General features: G+C 53.8%; 11 protein-coding genes across 11 annotated transcripts; 4 read left to right on the top strand and 7 right to left on the bottom strand.

Moving 5' to 3' along the window:
* Window positions 1-27: 27 nt before the first annotated feature.
* Window positions 28-2,599, top strand: BDZ99DRAFT_467764 (uncharacterized protein; the record flags this gene model as incomplete). The annotated part of the gene is made up of 2 exons (XM_033721090.1): window positions 28-2,428; window positions 2,521-2,599. A coding segment is annotated over one exon (2,177 nt), but the record flags the coding sequence as incomplete, so codon positions are not given.
* Window positions 2,600-3,109: 510 nt separating this feature from the next.
* On the bottom strand, window positions 3,110-3,403 carry BDZ99DRAFT_158701 (uncharacterized protein). Its single transcript, XM_033712852.1, has one exon. The coding sequence runs from the start codon at window positions 3,354-3,356 to the stop codon at window positions 3,192-3,194; it is 165 nt and encodes a 54-aa protein (XP_033571009.1). The 5' UTR covers window positions 3,357-3,403; the 3' UTR covers window positions 3,110-3,191.
* A 119-nt stretch (window positions 3,404-3,522) lies between these two features.
* BDZ99DRAFT_467767 (prenyl cysteine carboxyl methyltransferas-like protein Ste14) lies at window positions 3,523-4,930 on the top strand. Its single transcript, XM_033721091.1, has 2 exons — window positions 3,523-4,532; window positions 4,590-4,930. Exons 1-2 carry the CDS (start codon window positions 3,716-3,718, stop codon window positions 4,712-4,714), a joined length of 942 nt encoding a protein of 313 aa, XP_033571010.1. The 5' UTR covers window positions 3,523-3,715; the 3' UTR covers window positions 4,715-4,930.
* Window positions 4,851-7,134, bottom strand: BDZ99DRAFT_426282 (acyl-CoA N-acyltransferase). Its single transcript, XM_033717117.1, has 3 exons — window positions 6,982-7,134; window positions 6,645-6,929; window positions 4,851-6,562 (listed from the first exon to the last, which is right to left on the bottom strand). Exons 1-3 carry the CDS (start codon window positions 7,010-7,012, stop codon window positions 5,310-5,312), a joined length of 1,569 nt encoding a protein of 522 aa, XP_033571011.1. The 5' UTR covers window positions 7,013-7,134; the 3' UTR covers window positions 4,851-5,309.
* A 400-nt stretch (window positions 7,135-7,534) lies between these two features.
* Window positions 7,535-9,487, top strand: BDZ99DRAFT_467769 (Zinc/iron permease). Its single transcript, XM_033721092.1, has 3 exons — window positions 7,535-7,735; window positions 7,800-8,855; window positions 8,922-9,487. The coding sequence occupies exons 1-3, from the start codon at window positions 7,683-7,685 to the stop codon at window positions 9,121-9,123; spliced, it is 1,311 nt and encodes a 436-aa protein (XP_033571012.1). The 5' UTR covers window positions 7,535-7,682; the 3' UTR covers window positions 9,124-9,487.
* A 1,265-nt stretch (window positions 9,488-10,752) lies between these two features.
* BDZ99DRAFT_511810 (uncharacterized protein) lies at window positions 10,753-12,293 on the bottom strand. The gene is made up of 3 exons (XM_033724579.1): window positions 11,997-12,293; window positions 11,689-11,866; window positions 10,753-11,633 (listed from the first exon to the last, which is right to left on the bottom strand). The coding sequence occupies exons 1-3, from the start codon at window positions 12,075-12,077 to the stop codon at window positions 11,071-11,073; spliced, it is 822 nt and encodes a 273-aa protein (XP_033571013.1). The 5' UTR covers window positions 12,078-12,293; the 3' UTR covers window positions 10,753-11,070.
* Window positions 12,294-13,494: 1,201 nt separating this feature from the next.
* On the bottom strand, window positions 13,495-15,375 carry BDZ99DRAFT_491391 (anthranilate synthase-like protein component I; the record flags this gene model as incomplete). The annotated part of the gene is made up of 8 exons (XM_033723102.1): window positions 13,495-13,632; window positions 13,685-13,924; window positions 13,984-14,073; window positions 14,131-14,768; window positions 14,830-14,985; window positions 15,033-15,112; window positions 15,165-15,313; window positions 15,364-15,375. 8 exons carry the CDS (start codon window positions 15,373-15,375, stop codon window positions 13,495-13,497), a joined length of 1,503 nt encoding a protein of 500 aa, XP_033571014.1.
* Window positions 15,376-15,821: 446 nt separating this feature from the next.
* Window positions 15,822-17,280, top strand: BDZ99DRAFT_481621 (uncharacterized protein; the record flags this gene model as incomplete). The annotated part of the gene is made up of 2 exons (XM_033722433.1): window positions 15,822-16,454; window positions 16,522-17,280. 2 exons carry the CDS (start codon window positions 15,822-15,824, stop codon window positions 17,278-17,280), a joined length of 1,392 nt encoding a protein of 463 aa, XP_033571015.1.
* Window positions 17,281-17,714: 434 nt separating this feature from the next.
* Window positions 17,715-18,724, bottom strand: BDZ99DRAFT_491392 (urease accessory protein UreG; the record flags this gene model as incomplete). The annotated part of the gene is made up of 3 exons (XM_033723103.1): window positions 17,715-17,850; window positions 17,910-18,386; window positions 18,549-18,724. 3 exons carry the CDS (start codon window positions 18,722-18,724, stop codon window positions 17,715-17,717), a joined length of 789 nt encoding a protein of 262 aa, XP_033571016.1.
* A 1,757-nt stretch (window positions 18,725-20,481) lies between these two features.
* On the bottom strand, window positions 20,482-21,153 carry BDZ99DRAFT_158980 (uncharacterized protein). The gene is made up of 3 exons (XM_033712854.1): window positions 21,148-21,153; window positions 20,823-21,059; window positions 20,482-20,760 (listed from the first exon to the last, which is right to left on the bottom strand). Exons 2-3 carry the CDS (start codon window positions 20,916-20,918, stop codon window positions 20,572-20,574), a joined length of 285 nt encoding a protein of 94 aa, XP_033571017.1. The 5' UTR covers window positions 20,919-21,059; window positions 21,148-21,153; the 3' UTR covers window positions 20,482-20,571.
* A 496-nt stretch (window positions 21,154-21,649) lies between these two features.
* BDZ99DRAFT_398860 (uncharacterized protein) lies at window positions 21,650-22,331 on the bottom strand (the record flags this gene model as incomplete). Its single annotated transcript, XM_033716098.1, has 4 exons — window positions 21,650-21,880; window positions 21,948-22,048; window positions 22,102-22,230; window positions 22,280-22,331. Coding segments are annotated over 4 exons (513 nt in total), but the record flags the coding sequence as incomplete, so codon positions are not given.
* Between the last annotated feature and the right edge of the window lie 291 nt (window positions 22,332-22,622).

Below are 22,622 nucleotides of genomic sequence, written 5' to 3' on the forward strand. Positions count from 1 at the left end.
CCGATTGCACTAATATGATAGTCGAAACCATGGTTTCGCTAGCAAGCAAAGATGAACAAGACGGCATTGAGATGGACTTAAGTTTGATGCTGCTCGAAGACTCAAAATTAGCGGAATTGCTAAGATCAAGCCTCCACGCTTGGGTGATGGCTCTTCCGCGCCTTATGCAATCGCCCGACGACGCAGCCAAGCAGAAGCTCATTCAGCAGATTTCAATATCACTTCGGATCCTGAACCAGCAGGGAATTGACCTTACTATTGTTGACCGCGTCATGGCATCGAACCTTCGAGACAGCGTTTCGGCGTTGATCAAGGAGTCGAAAGGGGTGGGATCTGTCATCTCTTCAAACCCCACAGATTCAATCACCGTCTCTAAGAGCTGGTTAGAAGGCTCCCGGTCAAGTACTTTCCAGCCTCTGATCATGGGCTTTAAAGGCAGGCAGGATACCATGAGAGAGCTTACGTCGTTCATAGACCAGCTCGCGACGTCCGACTCGTCCCTTACAATCGCCAAAGAGCTTGTCGATTCGATTCGGTTTGGGCAGAGCGAAATGCAGCTCGCCAGTTTCTGGCTGTCGTTGAATCTAGTGAGATCCGACAGCAGCCTGAATCCGGGCATTGAGGATTTCCTGGACCTAGGGCCGTCCAGCAGAGACATGAGGACAGAGTTACTCCAGGAGCTCTACGCGTTCTCTCTGTCCCTTTTGGCAGATCCAGACGGCGATGTGGAACTTGACTGGCGCTTCCAAGCTCTAGCTCTCGAGATCATCGCACTACAGGCAAACCAACATAAAGAGAACTTCAAAATCGAGCTTGTAGACTCCCTCTACCCTGTGATCCATCACATTGGTAGCTCAAACTCAGCTCTGCGCAACCATGCAATTACGTGTCTCAACATCATCTCCGATGCCTGCGGCTACGAGCACACTAGCGATCTCATTGTCTCAAACTCAGACTACCTAGTCAATGCAATAGCACTCAAGCTAAACAACTTCGACATATCCCCTCAAGCCCCACAGGTACTACTCATGATGATACGATTATCAGGGCCGTCTCTACTGCCATATTTAGATGACCTTGTCGAGAGCATGTTTTCTGCTTTGGAATACTTTCATGGTTACCCAAAGTTGGTCGAACTCCTCTTCGCGGTCCTGAAGGGCATTGCTGAGGAAGGGGTCAAAAGCCCAATGCTTACGATCACAATGGACCAAAAGGCGTTGCATCAGAAAACTGCGTGGAAGCCGATCACTCTACCAGACGTTGCCGAATTACTAAGAAAGACGATGGAGAATGCTGCCAAACCTGATAAGGAGAGATCTGAACGATTTGACGAGGCTTTTCCGGAAAGGCCATGGAAGGAAGCTTCGGGTAACAGGGTGGGAGAAGAGCCGCAACAGGAGGAGCCTGAAGATGAGCCACCGCCCGACAAGCCAGAGCCACCCCCTCCCGCACCTAGAACCTTCAATCTCCTCTTGAAGATATCGCAACTCACTCAGCACTACTTAACATCATCTTCCCCGTCACTTCGAACGTCTCTGTTGTCGCTGCTCAATACCACTTTTCCGGCGCTATCGGCACACGAAAACTCCTTCCTGCCTCTAATCAATACCCTTTGGCCAGTGCTTCTTCCGCGGTTGGACGATCCGGAGGCGTACGTTGTGGCTAGTGCTCTGGATGTTATAGGCTTGATGTGTGTTCACGCGGGTGACTTCATGAGGACTCGAATCGACGGGACTTGGGAGGAGATTAAGACCATATACCGCCGAACAATACAAAGCGTACGAAAACCCTCCCACGGGAGGAGAGATATTGTATCTCTCGGTTCATCTCAGCGAAGTCTCAACAGTCGTGAGATCGTCGTATCAGAGCGCAACTCGGAAGTTCGACCGCGCCTAGAATACTACGTCGATGCTCCATCAAGACTAATTTGGGAGAGTCTGGTCAAATTGCTTGTCATCGTCGTGGAGAATGTGGCGGTGGGCGAGAATGTCTTTGACGACATATTTGCCATGTTGGACCCGTTGGTGGACGAGCAGGAGGAGGTTCGGAGCGCTCTGGAAAGCCGTAACCCTGACGCACTGTGGTTGCGGCAATTTAAGATATGGGAGAAGGGCGGGCAACAGGATGCCGCCAGGTGCATTCCGGACCTTCCAAACGCTGGTAACCACCACGAGTGGAAGTTCGCGACAGTAACTGCACGATAAGCTCGGACGGTACCGCTCCAACATAGCGTCTCTCAGGCGCCGAGATGCTTGCAAAGCAACTCGCAAATTACATTAGCAGTGGGTAGCAGACAGCTTATGCTGATAAGTATCATGAGTGATGGTTTGTCATTTCGCAAGTTGGAATCGTTTCGTTCTCGCTACGTGTACTCTATACTTGTCGCACTCCTTAAAGGGCTTCAATGCATCTCATGACCCTTGAAGAGGTAAGATTCGTCAACCAAGTTCTAAACTTCTTTCAAATGGCTCCGATCGAAGCGTCACCCAGTTTCATGGGCACCTTCTCTAACATGCAAAGGCATAATGATATGTATATACATGACCTTCTAGACGCTATCCCGACTACGCAGCTTCAGCCTTCTCCGCCGTCTCTGCCATAGGCTTCTCAGCACCCTGCACCTGATCATTCGACCCCTCAACCCCTTTCTGAGTAGGATCCATACTCGTCTCGACCTTCCTGATCACCCTCGCCGGATTCCCCGCCACGACACAGAAATCAGGCACATCCTTGGTGACAACACTCGCCGCACCTATCGTGCACCCCCTTCCAATAGTCACCCCCGGCAAGATCGTCACATTCCCGCCCAGCCAGCAATCCTCACCAATGGTAATCGGCTTGCCCAACTCCGGACCCTGCGTCCCGTTGCGAACCGCGGGATCGAGTGGGTGGTGGCCGCTGTAGAAAGAGCAATTGGGTCCACAGAGCGTGCGGCTGCCGATGGTGATGGGGCACGTGTTCGCGAAGACAGAGTTCCAGTTTATGAAAACGTTGTCTCCGAGAACAAGGTTGTATCCGTAGTCCATATGGGTAGGTGGCTCGATCCAGGGGTCGTTTTCGAATAGCTTGTCGTCCTCTACTGTTGTTGAAGCTGGGGGTGGTAGTGGGGTTTTGTCTCCTACCACGCTATGTATGGGGTTAGAGCAGTAGCATTGGGAGGAAAGCACATGGTATTGTGATTGGAGCCTCACTTACTCCCGCCACAATACAGTCAATTCACGTCTCGTAATGTCACCGGCATTGTTATACCGCGTGTACGCATGCTTAGTGCGACTGCGTTCAGCGACAAGCTCGTCAGTGAAGGCATGGTAAAGCTCGCCCCGGAGCATCTTCTGCTTGTTCTCTGAAACGGCCATTTTGTGTCCTCTTATGGTTCTTCTGGGATCCAGAAATCCTGGTGGAACTGAAAAAGAAGAAAGTGGGATGGACATCATAATCACCACGTGATATCCCGTAAGGAAAGCGGTGGCAGAATCCCCACACCTCCGACCACGCCGCATTCCACTGAGCAACCCTAGAACACAAAGAGCGCAGACAACACGCGACCTTGATATTGTGCTCCAATTAGTTTGTCTGCCTGTCACAGCTTATATGAGAGGTACTCCCGCCTCTCCATCTTCTCTGTTCTTCTGACCATGCGTGTCTTGGTTTACTCCTCTCGATCGCCAACTTGTCACACTCGTTGAAACCGGCATCGATCTCATATATATACACAATGGCCGTCCACGCTTCCTCCACTTCTACCTCCAAGCGAGACGAAACCCTCAAAGAACCCCCCTCCCCCTCCTCCCCGCGCCCCGGCATCTCCTGGCCCGTCAACCGCCCTCCGGACTCAGGCCCCTGGACCCCCCGCCTCGACGCCGCCCTGCGAGCACGAGAAGCCTCCACAATCCAGCAAAACACCCCCGCGCAGGTCTCCAAAGACCTGTACCCCTCAGGCAAGCGCTCGCTCTCCGGAATCGCCCTGCGTGCCTTCCTCCTCGGCAGCGTCCTCGGCCTCAGCATCTGCGCCACCGTGCTCCTCCTCTACTATCACCAGCACCTGTGGCGCGCGCCCTTCTTCGTCGCCGCCCTCTGCGTCTTCCACTTCCTCGAGTTCTGGACGACCGCCGAGTACAACACCCCCACGGCCACCATCGCCGCGTTTCTCTTCACGAACGGGAAGCGCTACCGGCAGGCACACACCGTCGCGCTCATCGAAACCACCATAACCAGCCTCTTCTTCCCGGACTGGCAGTCTAGAGTAAACCCGCCGATCGTCATCGCGCTGGGATTGGCAATGATGCTAGTCGGCCAGAGCGTCCGCAGCGTCGCCATGGCGCAGGCCGGCACGAACTTCAACCACCAAGTCCAGAGCAAGCGCAGCGAGGGCCACGAGCTGGTGACGACGGGGCTGTATCGCACGTTCCGGCACCCGTCGTACTTCGGCTTCTTCTGGTGGGGGCTGGGCACGCAGGTCGTGCTGGGGAATGCGGTTAGTTTGGTCGGGTATGCGGGGGTGTTGTGGTATTTTTTTAGTACGAGGATACGCCGTAAGTGATATTTTGTTGCTGTTGTGGTCAGGGGACTGGGGCTAATTTGGGTTACAGATGAGGAGAAACATCTTGTCGAGTTCTTTGGGGACCAGTATGTGGCGTATCGGGCGCGGACGAGTGTGTGGATCCCCTTTATATCGTATAGTGACTTGGTGAAGTCGTCCGAGTTTGGGAAATGATGGGTTGTGAATACATTGGGTAGCTCTGAGCATAATAGATAGGTTGGAGGGGCGTTGTCTGGCAAATACTATAATTCAATGAACCCCCTTTTGTGGAATCAAGTTGCAAAGATTAATAGATCTGACCGCGTGGAACCGTTTTCATGAGACGCAGGGTGGACGCCACGTGATTCATTTCGAGGTTACTTTCTATAGCAAGAGCAATAGGCCCAAATCTAGGCTAATAGCAAAATGCATGTAGCATTATCATACGGCACTGTCGTCCTCGACACTTCGTCCGTAAAACTGATTCTCAGGTCCGATTATCATTATCAAAGCCAATGCATCGGCCCAAAGCCCCAATCCCAGGCTTACTAAGGTATATAATGCAGTCCGAAGCTGCCGTATCTCCAAAAGCCTTGCCATTCCTATGCACCCAAAACGCCATCCATCAGCAAGAAGAGACACGGCTCTCCGCCGCCTTCTTACCACAGCTTCACCCACTCGTCAGGCCCCTCAACCACCATAGCCTGCCATTGCGCCAAAGTCAGTGGCGGAGACTCGCTAGCTGGTCATCGAGCTAAAGTATCATGAAGTGTCAGCACAAGCAACCACTTCATGAGACTTTAGGCCGCTTAGCAGCCACAGTCTCTCTCTCACCAGCCTCCTCATCCTCCTCGTCTTCCTCGCTCTCAACCACTCTCCTCCGCTTCCCCCTCGAACCGCCATTGGCACTGCCTCCGTCTTGAGCCGCTGCAGCCTCCCACTGGGCACGCCGCTCTGCGCCCTCCAGCAGCCGCTCCCAATCCGCCTGGACGCTGTTCGCCGTCTCAGCGATTCTCTCGATCCGCTCATCCGCTTCGATTTGCATCAGGCTGTCTATGTTATGCAAGTACAGCCGCTCCTTCTGCGCCAGCCGCCAGAAGTAGAACCGGCGGTCGTTCTCGTCCTTGCTCTTCTCCTTCCGCGTGAGCCGGCTCACCGAGCGGTTTCCCGCGGGGATGGTGCTGAGGAGTTGCATTTCGACGAGGCGCCTGAACTGGCGAGGGGCGATTTTGCACTTGTGGCGCAGCGCAGTGCGGGCTGCCTCTGAGCCGATGATCTTCTCTGTAGGGATCGGGGCGTCCTTGGCGAGCTCCTTGGAGTCGATGGTGGTGGGAAGGGCGAGGGCGGCGAATTCGGGTAGCTTGCGGAGGTAGAGCAGGTCGCACCAGTCGCGCATGTCGTCGAAGGCCTGGTTTGGTAACTCAACGGTGATTTCGTAGATGTTGGGGAGGGCGATGAAGGATGCGAACATGGTGTCGTAAAGCTGCGAGCCATGCGATTGCTTCTGGAATGGGGGCAGGATGGCGAATTGGGAGATGCATTCGCGCGCGGGGGCTGATAGCGGATCGTATGACTCGATGTATTCGGAGGTTTCGGGGTTTATCGCGGATTGCAGTGGAACAGGGGGTTTGTCAGGGGTAGGAAAGAAGAATTTCGTGTTTGTAGCTTCCATGACCTCCTTGGTTGGGTATATCCAGTGCTTGTAGGATGTTGCGAAGCCGACAATTGTGTAGGGAGAGACCCCAGGCATCTTCTTCAACGGCGTAACTTCATAGGTCAAGAACAGCGTCCATCGATGTATCTGCCAAGCATCTTCATCTTGGTCATCTAGTTGTTGTCTCCTGCCACCATCAATGAAGAACGGAATGAATATCAGCATTCGGCGGAAGATCTCTCTGGCCACAGGATCAAGAAAGCTTGCGCTCCATATCTCAAACTGCCTGCCGTGAAGAGAGTATGCTTTTATAAGCTTGCCGGGCGGCTTCCAAGAACTGTCGGCTGCGTCCGGTCCGGTCGTGTTGTCTTCAGCACCTTCGAATGCGTCTATAGGATGTCAGCGCTTCTCCTTATCTAGCTTGCTCTGAAAGTAGCCCCAGATCATGTTTTAATTAGGCTGAAGACCTACAGGGTGGCAGAAAGCTCTTCAGCGCCTCATTGATATCCACAGGCTTGAGCTCTCCAACTCCCTTCCACTTCTCGCCATATGAAATCCGCAGCGACGGCTTGAGATCATTGGCGCGGAAGTCAAGGTTCAACTCTAGGTCGCTGTATCCGATAATCGTCTCGTCTTGAGGAAAGATCTCCAATGTGAACTCTGGGTGGAAAGGCTCTTCGAAGATGCGCTGGGGGTCGCCTTCTTTGGTGGGGCGCACAAGGTTCAGATTGAAGGCGTCGTTCGCGGGGGTCAGCCCTGGTGAAATGGTCAGTATCACAGTCGCGATATGCGTAAAGGCTAGGCCTACACTTGTCGAACTCGGTGGTAATCTCCTCCATGGTGGTGAGTGTTGCGCGTGGAAGCGCGATGTAAGCTCTATCAAACGAAAGGATGTACGCACTATACGATGAGTAGGTTGACGCAGCCGTACGCAAGCTTGTATGTTGAAGAGGTCTTGGAGAGAAAAGGAAGCAAGTGAAGTGAAGAAGTCGCAGAAGTCGCGAAGCACTTCACGCGTTATGGCGCGGCAGCTCTCAGGGCCAGGCTCCCTTGAACAAAAAGTGGCAGTCTACGAGTCTGTGATTTTTACAGTACAATTTTATATACAGTAGAATGCTTCCTCTAGACTTTTGTGCACGTGGCTAGCACCGCTTGAGGTCCTCTGGTACCTTATAGAGGACGCCATCCTGGCAATTTTGACGTTGTTAAGTTTCCAAGGCACCTCAGATGGTGTTAGACTGCCACTTTATGTTCACAGCTGTTAAGAAAACGGGGACGGCGGACTGTGCACAGACGGAGCTATCAGCCCTACCAATTCAAGATTGTTGAACCTCCTCTACTCCACTCTTCTTAAGGGCCATCATTGCTGCATCTACACACCGACGACATGTCTGAGTCCGGAGCAACATGAGCGCAGCTGTCTACTGCTCCGTTCTGCCGTCATAGCCGCCTTCGCCGTATACATACCCCTTGTTCCACCTGGCTGCTTGAGACCAACAACCACCCATCATGTGGGACGGCCTGTTTATGCTGCTCGCTCTGAGCACGCTCATGGCAATCGCGTAAGGAGATGCTGCTGGAACCCGCTACCCCCGGAGTGTCTTTGACTAATTGCTAGCTATCCAGGTCGTTTCTCGCCGGCGCACTCCCCCTCTCCCTTGCGCTCTCCCAACGCCAACTACGATTCGTATCCGCGTTGGGGACGGGTGTGCTGGTTGGAACTGCGCTCATAGTGATCATCCCAGAAGGTATTGAGACGCTCTACAGCATTGGAAAGAAGGGCCACAGCCATGACCATGCGGTGCGGTCTGTAAAATTGCCAGAAGTACAGCTATGGAAATACGCCGGGACCCCCCAAACAACCTCCGCGTCTCCCCTCCCAACAGCCTCCGAGGCTGTGAACCCCGACTACCTCGAACTCCGCGCTGTGAAAGCTCCCGGTGTGGTCATAGTGCCGCGAGCAAAGGACGCTCAAGACGCCGCGAAAGATGCGCAGGATGCCCATGACGAGGATGATGACCATCCCAAGAAACCCCAAGGCGACGACGACTCATCCGAGGGCGATCTAGGCAAGGAGCGTATCCACCCACAACCCAAAGTCGAGACTCCAGAAGAGCACAAAGGCCGCGAGCCTCACGCCTGGGTCGGCGTTTCTCTCGTCCTCGGCTTCATCCTCATGTATCTCGTAGACGTCCTCCCAGACACACTCGGTCCTTCGCAGCCGAAATACAGGCCTCTCCACATAGACCTCTCGAATCTCTCCCGCGGCTCGCATCACTCAAACTCGCCGGGCATCCCTTCATCGCCCGCCCCAGGCCTCGAACCACCAAGCCCGCGGTCCTCTGCAACAACGATTGGCCTTATCATCCACGCATTCGCAGACGGCATTGCCCTCGGCGCGTCCACAACCGCCCCATCGACTTCGCTAGGCTTCATCGTTTTCTTAGCGATTATGCTACATAAAGCCCCCGCGGCCTTCGGTCTCACCTCCGTCCTGCTCAAACAAGGCATCTCCAAGCGCACCGCTCGCACCCATCTCCTGCTCTTCAGCCTCGCAGCACCCGCCGGCGCATTCGTAACGTGGTCCGCCGTCCACCTCCTCGGCCGCGCCCGGCTCGGCGGCGACGACGGTCTGACATGGGCGACCGGATGCATATTGCTGTTTTCCGGCGGAACATTTCTGTAAGTCGCTCATTCCGCCTCCCATCAACCAACCCTTAAAGTAGTATATCTAACAAGTCTATAAAGGTATGTGGCCATGCACTCCATGACCGACTCCGCCGCCACGCCCACCCACTCCCACGACTTCGACTCCGGCTCCAACGGCTATGCGGACCCGTACAGCCGCGGCCCGGCGCCGAAGGGCGGCCAGCCGTCCGCCAGCGAGGTCGCGACGGCGGTGGTCGGGATGCTGGTGCCCCTAGTTACGCAGATTGGGCATGTGCATTGATTTAGCTATATCATCTCGCACTGTAGCATTGAAGCCAACGTGATGTGTTGTTTTAGTATGGCGTTGGGAGTTCTGGTGAGCTTGGTTCGCGAATGAGGTCCCGAGTGGTGGGTTATGGGGGTCTTGTAAGATTCGAAAAACTAGGTGGTCGAACGTTGATTGAATAGCTCATCATAGATTTAGCGGATGACATTCTGGTGATGGTTAGTCCTACCAGTCGACATTAGGAATGAATACGAGTATTTCCTTCCTTACGACTTCCACTTTCATTTCGTGGTCAGCATGCTAGATGAGTCGAGGCCCCAATCATCACCTCCGCCAAACACTGACCATCATCATCAACACTTCCAATAAAACTCCACGCCACGCTAATTCCGCCATGAACCCTCTTTCCTGTTCTTTCCAACCCGTCTCCCACCATTGTTCTCCGACTATGGATGAGTTTGATCACATAGAAAAGGCAACCACTCTTGCAGCGGTGTCAGTCCTGTCTCCAATCCTCCCCAGCACCCACAGCCCACAGCACCCACATGGATCGAAATGATCCTCGTTTTAAACATGCCTTAACCCAACAGAAAAGGCATCCACTCTATGCAGCGGTGTCAGGTCTGTGTTTGGTCTCCCCAGGAAAGGCCAGCCACCCATTTGGCCGCGTTACTCCTGTTTTTAAACCAACCCCCCCCCCCCCCCCCCCCCCCCCCCGCGGAGCTCATCTCCTCCTCAAGTCTTCCTTGAAAATTCCAGGAGAACACGGAGAGGCGGAGTTTTTATAGTTAGTCGAGCGAAAAGGGAAGGCACGGGTATGGCACGTGACCTAAGCCTATACGCAAGTGCCGTGAAATAAGAATAGAATCAGCTCGGCGCCGACGTAGCTTGACGCTCCTGAGATCTGGCAAGTCGCCGACTCCGCACTCTTCTTCTCCCACGGGGCAGGGCATGAGAGAGTGACTTTTGGGGCGACTTAGCTGCGCAAAGGGGGAATCGGAAAATCGCTGCGTTCTTGGGGACATCTGGGTAGTTTAAGCGTTCTTTTTTCGTGGCGGTTTGTGAGTATTACATTTCGTGTGGTTTGTCCAAACGGTTGGATGGAGAACCGCGGTCTGCAGGCAAGGCGCAAGCGGTGAGATATCCGGTCCGTTGGTATTTTGCGAGGCTTCAGTTCTTGACGGCGTGATTAGACTTGGGAAATTGGGGATGTTGATGAGGGTTTTGTCACGTGAGTGGAATGCTTGAAGCGAAGTTAAGAGATGGCGACGGGGAGGTTTCGCGCGGCGGATTTGATGGGAAGGTTAGTCATAGACCGCCGTACTAACGACAAGCCTGGCACTATTCTTATAACATTCAGGGTGCAAGACTGCGTCTATTCTTGCAACATCCAGGGTGCAGGTCAACCTTGGATGAAGCGAGTCCCATACCTCCGGTTCACGGTGGAGCTGAATCGATCGCATCATCTCAGCCACGGCTTACGTGGGTCAGCACCCAAATCTTTACTTCAACCTCACTTTACCCCAACATACAAAGGCATAAAATATACTGCAGCACATCAAGACTTTCACAATGCAAGAAGATTATAAAGTTCGGAAGAAGCATATCAATTCTACTCCTAACCATCGCTATCTACTCCCCCGTACCTCCATGCCCCATATCCAGGCGTCATCGTCGCTCTTCAATCTTCGCAGAGAGGGTATCTTCGCGCCTTAATGCGCAGGCCGGCCCGTCCAGTCCGTCCAAAAAGCATTAATTACATACAACCGGGGTACAGCCTGGAGGAGGGAAAGGGCATAAAGGGTGTCGTGTCGTGTCGCCGTCAGGTGTTTATTAGGGAGAGGAAGAAAAAGAAAGGAACCGAGCCACCGATAGTGCGCAAGCAGTAAACTTGGCACCGCGCTCCTAGACAATACAGGGCTATCGTCATGTCCACCACGCTTTTGTTGCTAAGAGCTAGGCTTAGATGAACAGGAGAGCGGCCACGCCGGCGGCACCTAGGATGGGGCCGGCGGTCATGATGGGCGCGCCGCCGGAGGAGGTGGCAGAAGCGGCCTTGGAGCTGGCGGCAGATGCGGCAGACGAGGCGAGAGATGAAGCCTCAGACGCAGCGGACGAGGCCTTGGAGGCGCCAGCAGACGCAGCGGACGAAGCCTTGGAGGCGCCAGCAGACGCAGCGGACGAAGCCTTGGAGGATTCAACCGAGGCAAACGAGCTAGCTCCGCTGGAGGCAGCAGATGCGGCAGAGGACGCGCCGGCGAGGGCAGAGGAGAGAGAGCTCGCCGCACTAGCATCGATGGAGCTGAAGACAGTGGAGAAGCCGGTGGTGACGGGCGTGCCGGAGACGGTCGCGACGAGGGGCACCGTGGTGATGGCAGTGACCGAGCCCTTGGATCCGGAGCCAGTGGTAGATGCGGAGGCAGACGCCGCGGAGGCAGACGCGCCAGACACGCTGGCAGAAGAGGCAGCGCTGGAGAGGATGGTCAAGGCAGAGCCGCCGGTGGCGCTGGCAGAGGCGAGGAGAGCTATGGAAATGTTAGTTGTCTGTGACGAGGTGCAATTGGTATTGGAGAAGCTCACCCTTGCAGTATGCCTCGCCGTAAGCAATGACCGACGCAGCTTGGCTGGCTCCGCAGGCCTCGTTGGCACAATCGCGCACGCCGTAGCCGAAGTTGGGCTCAGTGCAGTAGCAGACGACGTCGCCGGCCTTGCAGCCGAAGGTAGGACCCAGGCCAAGCATGTTGTTGATGCAGGTTTGCTGCAAAGACGTGGTTAGCCGAGTGACGCAAACAGTACCACGCGGGCGGGAGGCAATTGAATGCGGGTGAGAGGCAATCAACGGATCGGGGACAATGCATTGGAGGCGATTGAAGGGAAGGAAGACTTACTCCGCAGGGAGGCAGGTCGCTGAGGCTCTGGGCCATGGCGAAGCTGGCACCGACAGCGAGGAGGGCAATTGAGGTCTTCATTGTGAGGAGAGTGAGGTGGAGTGTTGATGTTGCAGGTAGTGGATGTGGACTGGGTAGTAGGATATGAGGGACTGAAGAGTCTGGTGGAGCTGAGGTTGCGCTGAGGTGAAGTGTTTTGTGGAGGATGCGGTGGTGAGGAAGTCAACAAAGGGCGGGCGGGAGAGCAATTTAAGGTGGCCAATGTCAGTAGCTCCTACGCAGGGCAGCGTGGAAAGCGCACTTGTCACGCCGGTTGCTGCCCGGTTTTTCAGAAGAGGCGGGTGCGGGCAAGCGTATTCACTCGTCTCTGCTGCAAGCTCCCTCGAAGCTGGGCCGTCATCACCGCAACCACGGGCCAGCCACAGATCGCCGCCAGCAGTCTGTGCTCCTGCGGCTGCTAAACCGCAAACAGCGACATGGTCAGGTACTCGTGCCGGGTTTGGCGCGACTGACGCGTGCAATTGGCTGCCACCAGCCTTCGCTACCGGGGTAACCCATAGGGGCTCTACTTCCAAGGTCGAGGCGCAGGACCGGGCGCGTGGCTGCTCTAGACGCGTTCGAAAAGCAAGAAAAAGCTTGGAATTCATGACGGAACAGCTGAGCAGTGAGCTGTCGCCCGCTACCTAGGTAGATACCCACGTACCTACCTGGTATTTCTTTACCGCTGTGCCGCCACACCCCAGCCACAACACGCAACGGTCGCTCCTTAGCTCCTGCACCCTCATCATCACCACGCGGCCTCCGCTCTTCGCCACCGTTACAGAGATATGAAGCAGATCGCAGGATTTGGGTCTCCGTCTAGACTCCCCGCAACGGGGAACAGCAGCTGAAAGGGGCACTAGATAGCCCGAAGATGAGAGAATCTTGCGCACGGCTCAATTGAGATGCTCGCCGCCAATCGACGCCTGCCTCCAAATGGCGGCCGTGACACGGCAAGCTCTGGCGACTCCGGGGCTAACCCATGCTCCTAGCCCGGGAGTCGTGTTCTGTGCCTCCAGGATTTCTTGGATCCTCACCATCGAAGGGAACGTCACGGCGGGATTAAACGTTTCAAGTAGAGGCGCCGTTCAATGCAATCTGGGGAATTGGCCATTGTGACACCTCGCTCCCGCTCCTCTCCCGCTCCACGATGCCTTGCAGCCCGGACATGCATGGTCCATCCCTGGAAAACGGGACAGCGAAACGTGCGGGATCCTGTGGCGCAGGCTCCCGATGGTTTGCCGACGGCCCAAGCTCTTAGCCCATCATCTCCCCAGCCGCCGGCCTCAAGTTCGGCCCGCATCACCAGCCATCGCTTTCGCCCGTCACGCCCGCCACGCCCGCCTCCTTTTGCTCTGCGAGGTGCTTGGCTTCTGCCGAGGCGATGCACGCTGTGTTTGCGCCTAGACGCACGGGTCAGCGTCTGTCTGTCCGCCAACTATTGGCTGCTAGTCGATCTTTATTGGATGCACGCACCTAATTTGTTGATGGTCTCCACATACTCGTCGTAGGGATCGCTGTCGAAGACGATCCCGCCGCCCGCCGCGAGATAAGCGACCCCATCTTTCACAAGCATCGTCCGTAACGCAATGCATGTCTGCATCTTGTCAGCACCATTGCTCGCTCAACCACAGCACGCGTCCACTCACATCCATAGCCCCTTCAATCTCCCTATCGCCGTCCACGGAGCCGTATCCAAAGTACCCAACGGCCCCCGCGTAGACCCCTCTCTTCTCGCCCTCTAGCTCCGCAATTAGCTGCATCGCTCGCACCTTGGGCGCCCCGCTCACTGTGCCCGCAGGAAAAATCGACCTGAAGGCATCGAATCGGCTCTTACCGGGCCGGAGCACTCCAGATACCTCTGATACGAGATGCTGCACGTGGGAGAACTGCAGCGGGGTCAACTTCATCACACTCGAGTGGGGTTCCGATTTTCTGCGTGTCTCACCTTCTGGACCACCATCAGGCGGTCTACGCGTGTCGACAGTGGATCGCAGACCCGATTCACGTCATTTCGCGCCAAATCCACCAGCATGACCTGAGAGATGGAATGGTTGTCAGCCTTCCTCTCTGCATCGAGGATTGTTCGACTCACGTGTTCTGCCCTGTCTTTGAGCGAGTTCTGAAGATCGTTCGCCAGAGCCTCGTCCTCCCGCAGCGTCTTGCCCCTCTTGACCGTGCCAGCAATTGGATGTGTGATGATGCGACCCAGCTCCTCTTTCACCAGCAGCTCCGGACTGGCTCCAACTATCTGGAAGCCCACGCAGTCGAGAAAGAACAAATACGGCGACGGGTTGATATTCCGCAGATGACGGTAGATATTGAACGGATGCAGCGATGTTGGCCTTGAATACCGCTGCGATGGAACAGCCTGGATGATATCCCCTTTTGTGATGTGTTCTTTCAATTTCTTGACGTGGTTCTCGTATCCGGTCTGGCCAATGTTCGAGGTATACTCTTGGCTCTCCTTTATAGGTCCCTGCTCCGGCATTGGTATGTCCTTGCTCTTGATGATTGTCACCAACCTGTGAAGCTCTGTCTTTGCCTTCTCATACGCAGCTTCAAGGTCATTCAAGCTCGCCGGCACCTTCAGGTACGTTATGACCTTGACAACCTGGAAGAAGTGGTCGAAGGCGATCATGGTGTCACACAGCATGAAGAAGCTCTCTGGAACCTTGAGGATGTCCTTCATGTCGTCTCTCCTGGTCTTTGGCTCAAAGTACTTGACACAGTCTACAAAGGCACCAAAACACATTAGTAGGTATCATAATTGGAGATTAGTACAGATGCTTACCATAGCCGACATAACCAATAGCCCCTCCTGTCATAGGAGGTAGCTGTATGGATGGGATTGTAGCAACCCTGCTCTTGGCGAGCTCCTTCTCCAGAGCAGGAAGTGGGTCGACTTCGTCGCCGAATCCTGGACCGGTCTGCAGGATATCTCGAGGATCTAGAGGCGTCAAAACAGTCCTTCGGAGGAGTATTGGTACGACCGACCTGCACCAATGAAGCTATATCTCCCAATTGTCTCCGTTGTTGCGGCACTCTCAAATAGAAATGAAAGCCCTGATTTCGACCTATGCTACTCTTAACAACTGTCCTCTGTCCCTGCCCTTATGACTCACTGACTTCGAGGACACTTTCAGGTATATGGACGACGGGGTCAGAAACTCAGCGGAGATGGAGGAGAAGACGGGGACGAGGTTCGGGGGGTTCGGCGACTGGATAGCAGAGGCCAGCACCTCTCGAATGGTGTCGAGAGATGGTTGGACACCTAGCTGTTCATGCGGTCAGTCACGAATTGTGGCGAGAGAACACGGCAGCTTACTTGCGAAGCCATTGCAGCACACAGTCAATCAAGGGCCAATATCAGCGGCAAATAGGTAGACAAAAACCAATGCTATGAGGGTGTGAGGCTGCTGGAGTCATGGAGGTTCAAATTAACACGGAACCAGAACCTAACAAAAAAACATCCCTACTGTCGTACCGGCGGGTTCAAGGCAGATCCATGCCGATGGCGGGGCCGATTTGGCGGGGCTCGTCAGTTCGAAGCGCCCCAGCCACCAGCCTCCCGCTATTCTATCGTCGCAAGTGAGGAGCTTCACGAGCACAATCGTCCCCCTCGTCCCGCCCAACAATACCAAGCTGGCTATTCACGCTTTATTCACCCTGCTCGCTCCTCGCCGTCGCCAACAAAATGCGCCGGCGCCTGCACGCGCCATGCGACACACCCTTCCTCCATCTCACTCCATCCGCACCCGCGATAAGGCAGTAGACGCAACCAAGATGGAGTGCCCGTACTACCCGCAGACGCCGCCGCTCAGTGCGCAGTCCTACGGCCGCAGCTTGTTCGACTCTCCCTTCTCCGACTATGGCACCGAAGCATCTCAATCCCCGGACGTGTCACTGTCCCCGGCGCAGAACCTTATCCTCAATCGCCTTACGTTAATCGGCCACCAGATTCTTCGCAAGGACATTAGCAAAGAGAGGATGCGCTGGCTGAGTGAACGCATAGACGCTGTCGAGAGCGTCGTCCATGCTCCCGAGACCCAGAGCAGGTCCGAACTCGAGGACTCGGCCTTGTTCGTAGATACCGACGACGAAGAAGAGATGGATATCGCTACAGGACTGGGTCTCTCTGGCAATACCCTTTACGACTCGAAGGACGCCAAGAAACAGGACCGCAAAGACAATGGTGTTGAAGAAGAGCTGAACAGTCGCACGGAATGGGAGGAGGGCACTACCCTTGGTGACGTCGAAGCCGACCATAACCTCGACGATGTATTCTACACGCCCATCAAGAAGAGCTTCCCTCGCCTGAGTCGACCTCCGCCAGCGTCTGCTTCCGCTGGGGAAGGGACCGTGGATGAAATCTTGGCTACCATTGGAGAAGTGTGCATGCGTCACGAAGAGACCAAAGTAAGTAATGAGATTCTTCGTACACTACCTCGTCATGCCTACCGTTCAGCTACTAACATGTCGTCAGTATCTCAACTCGCTCATGCTTGAAGAGCTCGACGTAGCCAACGCAGAGAATACCACTCTCCGCAACATCAACGACAAGCTGGTTCTCGACCTCCACCTCGACTACTCCGAACTTCTCTTCCTCAAGATCCAGCTCCAGACGATTGAGACTCACGCCTTACCACTCGAAGACGAAGACTCGGAATTCTCCTTCGTTCGCGCGATCGAACGTCTTGAGCTTGACTGGCGCGACGTGGAGAAGCGCTTCGCCAACCGCATGGAGACGCACGGCCAGGACAAGTCTGCTGAGGAGCTTAGGGCCGGCTTGCCAAAAGGCCTCAAAGAAGTCCTCAGAGAAATCAGAGATGATGCTCCTTTAGCCGCATCTAGGGCTCGGAGCGAGTCGCCCATCCGATCGCGTGAGCATCTCCTGGAACGTCTGTCCAGAGCCTCAACTCGATCGAACTCGCGCATGAGAGGTGACTCCATTGCCAGCGCCAATTCCATTGTGGATATCGCCAATTCCGTGGTGGACTCCACTCTCGAAACTGTCGAGTCCGTCGAGGAGGCAGACATTGACGAGGCGGCCGACTGTCATGAGGCAACCGATTCTCACGAGGGAGACGAGGACGAAGAGGAAGAGGAACACGACGAGCAAGACGAGCAGGACGAGCAGGAGATCGCAAGGCCTGCTATAGGTTTTTGGGACGCTCTCGCCAGAGCCGCCGGCATCGTCGACTACTACGACCTCCTCTCCGACAACGACGACACGGAGACTTGACGACTACACCCTCATCTCCCTATCATTCCAAGCACCAGCACATCCAAAAGCGACATTTGAAGCTCTAGTAGGATCTTCTGTTCATGCTTGATCTTCTTGTCATGTTCCTTGGCCCGAATTGGGACGAGTTGGAAAACTCAGCGGTAGGGACTCTTTTGGATGGGAACACGACTGTACGACAGCATTATGCTTTTTCATTGGTTTGGTTCTCATTGCATAACGACGACATGGCCCTTCCTGTATCATATTTCGATTACTCTCTGCCATTTTCGAGCGGCCTCTAGGGCAGGATCGGGCGGCTCACTTGCGGCCTCACTTTTGGAATGCATTCACGATACCCCAGCGTGCGGTTGGAGTCAGGCATTCCCTTTGTTACGTAGTAATACAAACCCCGTGGGTAACACTATCGAACTGAACTGACCGATCCCCATCTATCAAACCGTGGGCGTATACTCCTTCTTATGCGCCTGTGTCGCTCCCGACGCTTTCCATGCGCTCAAGATCAGGTTCACGATGTGGTCAACCGCCACCCCGTTCTTGACCTGCGCGAAGATCGTTGGGCCTCCTTCCCTAAAATCACCCACTCATTAGCATCACGTTCCAAAATCGATCTACCACAGCACACTCACCTCATCTTCCGCGCATCCCTCTCCATAACCCCCAAATCGGCCCCCACAATCTCCGCCAAATCCGTCTTATTCACCACCAGCAAGTCGCTCTGCGTGATGCCCGGCCCGCCCTTCCTGGGGATCTTATCCCCGCCACTGACATCAATCACGTAGATTATAAAATCCGCCAACTCGCGCGAGTAATTCGCGGCCAGGTTGTCCCCCCCGCTCTCGATCAAAAGGACGTCGGTATCGAAGGCGCGGTGCAGGTCCTCGAGCGCGGCGAGGTTGGTCGAGATGTCCTCGCGCACGGCGGCGTGCGGGCAGCCGCCGGTTTCGATGGCGCGGATGCGCGGCGCGGGCAGCGCGGCGTGGCGCGTCAGGAACTCGGCGTCTTCGCGCGTGAAGATGTCATTAGTGACGGCGGCGATGGAGTAGTGGGTGCGCAGCGCGAGGCAGAGGGCCAGCATGAGGGCGGTCTTGCCGGAGCCGACGGGGCTGAAAGGTGGGGGGGGATGTGTTAGCGTTGTATAGTTTCTCTGAATCGTACATGGTTGCATATTTGGGGGTTTGGGGGAATAGGATGCGTGGGGAGTTTGAGGTGGAATAGCGAGAGCTATGGGAAGAGAGAAGGGAGATGTTTTAAGAATGTGGACATACCCTCCTATTCCAACCGTAAAGGCGCGGTCTGACCATGTCCGCCCTTCTATCAGCGGCATCTCGCGTCCTAGGAACGACCCTGGGCCGTCGAGGATCTCGTGCGTGTGGCCGTGGTCTGCGGGGGTAGGGTTGTGTGAGTGGCTGTGGCCGCCGTCGTGGGAGTGGGAGTGTGCCATGATGAATTGGTGGAAGATGGGTCTGCTACGAGCTGGAGTACGAATGAATCTGGGTTGTATAGAGGGTAGAGCTGTGGTGGTATGGCGGATGGGAGGAGCTCAGGAACAGAAGATGGCGGGGTATAGTGGGGTTGCTTTTTGGAGTAAAGAGCTCGGAATGGACCAATCATGAGCACTCAGCATGCAATATGCTCCAATTGGTAGAGGAAGTGTTAAACCAAGGTTGGGTGGAGTATGTCTGCTTCATTCATCGTGTGTGTTACATTCTGAAAAAAGGCGAAAATCATATTGCGCAAGTCCATAAATTGCGCGGTCTGTTAAAGCGGGTTGACCTAAGTTTTATATATCGAGTTAGGTATGGTTAAATAGTCCAAGATTATTATATCTTTGCGGTCTACTTTAGACTCTCTTAATATATGTTAAGTATTTGATAGTATGTTAGTTTAGAGACCTAGTAGTAGACTTAAGTGAAATAATAAGGAATCCTTAGATGTCTAAGGCATCAGCCAAACTAAGACATTATCCGAGGAATTGGGAGAGGTGACAGAGAGGTGAAATAGAAGAGGTGATTAAGTAAGGTGAAATACTGCAGGTGAACAAGTGAAGACGAGAGCGTTCGAGATCCGAACAAGGCTACTTATTTTGGTTTATTTTGACTGCTCCCAACTAATTCGAGCAGCAGGTCAGAAAGTCGGGACCCTAGATCAATTGACTGGATCACCGCACCCCAACAACAACCTGCAGGGGCTGTGAGTTCGAATCCAGCCCTTGTCAGGAATTGGCATTATGGCAATTTCCCGAAGAATCGTCCGAAATTCCGCAGCGCGGAAACAACTAAGTCCATCGTCACGGAGTAAACCGCCCGGTGGTTTCTACGCTCTCCCCCGAGGAGGGTGGTCTTTTGATCCGCGGATGTTCTTTTTACTGTGTGTGGGGAGTCGGGGATCGATCGTCTTTAGTCTGATGAGAGGAGAGGAAAGGTTTCTCCTTGCGAGGGATGCTAAAACGAACCACGCCGATGGGAGAAGTCAGATATACGGGATTTCTTCAGACCTTCGAAGTACCTATAGACTAGAGAACTGGAGGCAAGGAGCGTTTTGTGGATCTTAACAGCTAGAAATCTCGTCTCTTAATGATGGCAGAGAACAAACCTCGAAATGACTCTCAATCACTCATGCCCGTTGGCTTCACCTCTTCTTTCGGAACATTGACTCGCCACGCATTGTCCTTCACCTTCATCGGCCCCTGCTGCTGTGCCCCCTGCGCATAGTACTGCGGGATCCTCCGCCTCCTCACATCCTCAGGTCGAATCGGCGCGTTCGTCTTCCCGGGGTAATCTCATTTCCCAAATTCATTGCACTTCCCCGTCTTGCAATCCATCGACGTCTTACATGCCATCCCCAAACAGCTATCCGTACACGGCTTATACAGCCCCCAATCACAATATTCGTCCGCGTTACAATCAGCTGCTTTCACACAGGGGCTTCCTCTGCAAGACTGAGTGAGAGGATCGCAGAATTGACAAATTGCTGTCGTGGCGAAGGGGTCATTCAGCGCGCATAAGCCGTCAGGGTCGGAGATGTTGATGTCGCGGTCGCCCGACGTCTTTTTTGGCTTAGCACCCTTCCGCGCTTGACAATCCTGACACGTTCCGTTGACGCACTGCATCGATTCTTGACAGAACTGTCGATGATTGTCGCAGGTTACGCCCGCGCAGCCGATGGTGCAGGGTTGGCAGACGTTGTTCTTGCAGACAGAGCCGGGGGCACATCCATCTGCCGCGTCGCAGAGCCATCCGTTGCAGCCGAAAGTGCATGGGCTCTGGGGAGGGATGTAGGGGTTTGATTCTAGGAGGTCAGTGGGGAGAATGGGTGGCTTTGGAGGTGGGGGAGATAGCGGCTCCAGTCAAAGTTGGTGCGCGCAGTGGAGGCATCGCGGAGTGCGGAGGTGAGGACAGCCATGACAGATCCAGCACCGCGGTGGAGGGCAACATGGCCAGTTTCCCACTCGTCTTGTTTGGTGACGCTGGACAAGAGCTTGAGCGGGCGGGCGTTAATGAAGCTTGAGCAGAAATTAAGGCCGGGAATGACAGACGTACCCAGGGAATGCCACGGTAGTTGAGGGTGTTGCCCTTGGTCCCAAATGTCAGCGTTCTTGTAGTGAAGCCTGCATTTGGTTCGCGTGTAGCTGACATTTTGAAGTCTTTGATCTGTTTGGTTGTCCACTCGCTCCCATTGTATTTCTTCCACGAGTCTTTACTGAATGTTGGCTAGTTGCAAGCAGGTCGTGCAGTAGAGCCCTTTTTCTTTAAGACTATTACGTCTGCAAGTTAGTCCTAATACCCTTATTAGCGCTTAGAAGACAGTAATGCAAGTTTTTTGGTCCTGGAAGAGTGGTCTAAATTAGAATAAGTAGTTACAGACCTTAGATATTCTATTATAGCTTAGGAAAAACCCTCTGAATATTAAGCACTAGTATTATTAGTATAGTTATAGCGTTTAGTAGAGTAGTTAGTAATAGCTAGATTAAAGCCTGCCTTATGAGATTTACTTTCTTTAAAGCTTAGCTGGGTATTGCTTATAGTCTTAACGTGCTGATTATACATATTCTGGTATCTTCCTTAAGAGTAGTCCGGTCCAAGATCATTATATATATAGATGCTGTTTTCCACACGTCCAGTGCTGCTCGAACTAGGCTCCAGACTTGAGGCCGTCCTGGTGCCTCGACCATGAGGAGCTTCTTGCCGAGAAGGCGGCTTGTGAGAGTGTTGCCAGGGAGGAATATATCTGCCTAAGCAATCTTAGAATGGCACTCATTGGTGTAACGAGTCGCTTACCCATGGAGTGCCTGCAGTCCCGGCATCGTCGGCAGAGAAATATCTGAAGCCGTGTAAGGTACTAAGCATTGCATTAGATAGTGAATCCCTTACCCATGAATCGAGATCACATCTACCGTTGGACAGTCTATGGCGGAGTCTGGAAAGTTTTCAGTCCCTTTGGGACCATTGGCTCCAGATAGCATCCCGGTGATGACGGCAATATTGTTCTTTCGAAGGCCAACGTCATTTTTCAAGTGCGTAGCAATATCGCACAACCACTTTTCCCAGGCAACAATTGGCCAGACTCCGAACCATGGCTCATTTTGTAGATCAACGCCCTAATTAAGGTTAGTGCACCTGTTAGAGTCCACATAGATTGTCGATCGACGAGTTCCAGAAACTCACGAAGATAACCTGATTCAACGTGCTCCAAGACGCCCCATAGAAGTTCTTAGAGCAATATTCGTTGAACATTGTGGTTAGTTGATTCTTATACACACTACGGACTGCAGATGTGGCTCAATTAGACTACGAGGAGCTTGCCCAGTGTAAGTTGAACTTATAGAAAGGAGTGAGTAGAAGTCCAGAAAAGCTCCTTTGAGCGCTTCGCAATATACATCGCAGGGTGCCGAGTTAGTTCCCCGAAGGCTATGCGCATCGTGGGGAGCTATGATGACTTTGGTTTTTCCTGTAATGGTTGATCAGAATGAGCATTGTGTGTAAGTCTGAAGACGAACCACTACTGATATGATGTATTACTGCCAAAGTATCGACGAACTGATCGAGGACCTGGAAATCAAATTCTCCTAGTGATCTTTCAGGCTACACTTTCAATTAGTCTCCATAAGGAGTAGTGTTAAAGGGGTGTGCAACTTACATCGGTATGGTGCTTGTCACTTCTGACTATTGTTATCAATGCCATTAGTATCGGGGCTTCTCCAACTTTTCTCTTCGGAATGCATACTGAATAGCCGAACCACAGTGGCATTGGCGTCTACGATTGCGGTGATAGATCTGTCTCGCTCTACGTGGCCAAGAAACTGGAGATTCTGGTGGTTAACGCCTCGAAACATGTGATTT

Source organism: Mytilinidion resinicola, assembly GCF_010093595.1.
Source record: "Mytilinidion resinicola strain CBS 304.34 unplaced genomic scaffold BDZ99scaffold_24, whole genome shotgun sequence".
Classification (NCBI taxonomy): domain Eukaryota; kingdom Fungi; phylum Ascomycota; class Dothideomycetes; order Mytilinidiales; family Mytilinidiaceae; genus Mytilinidion; species Mytilinidion resinicola.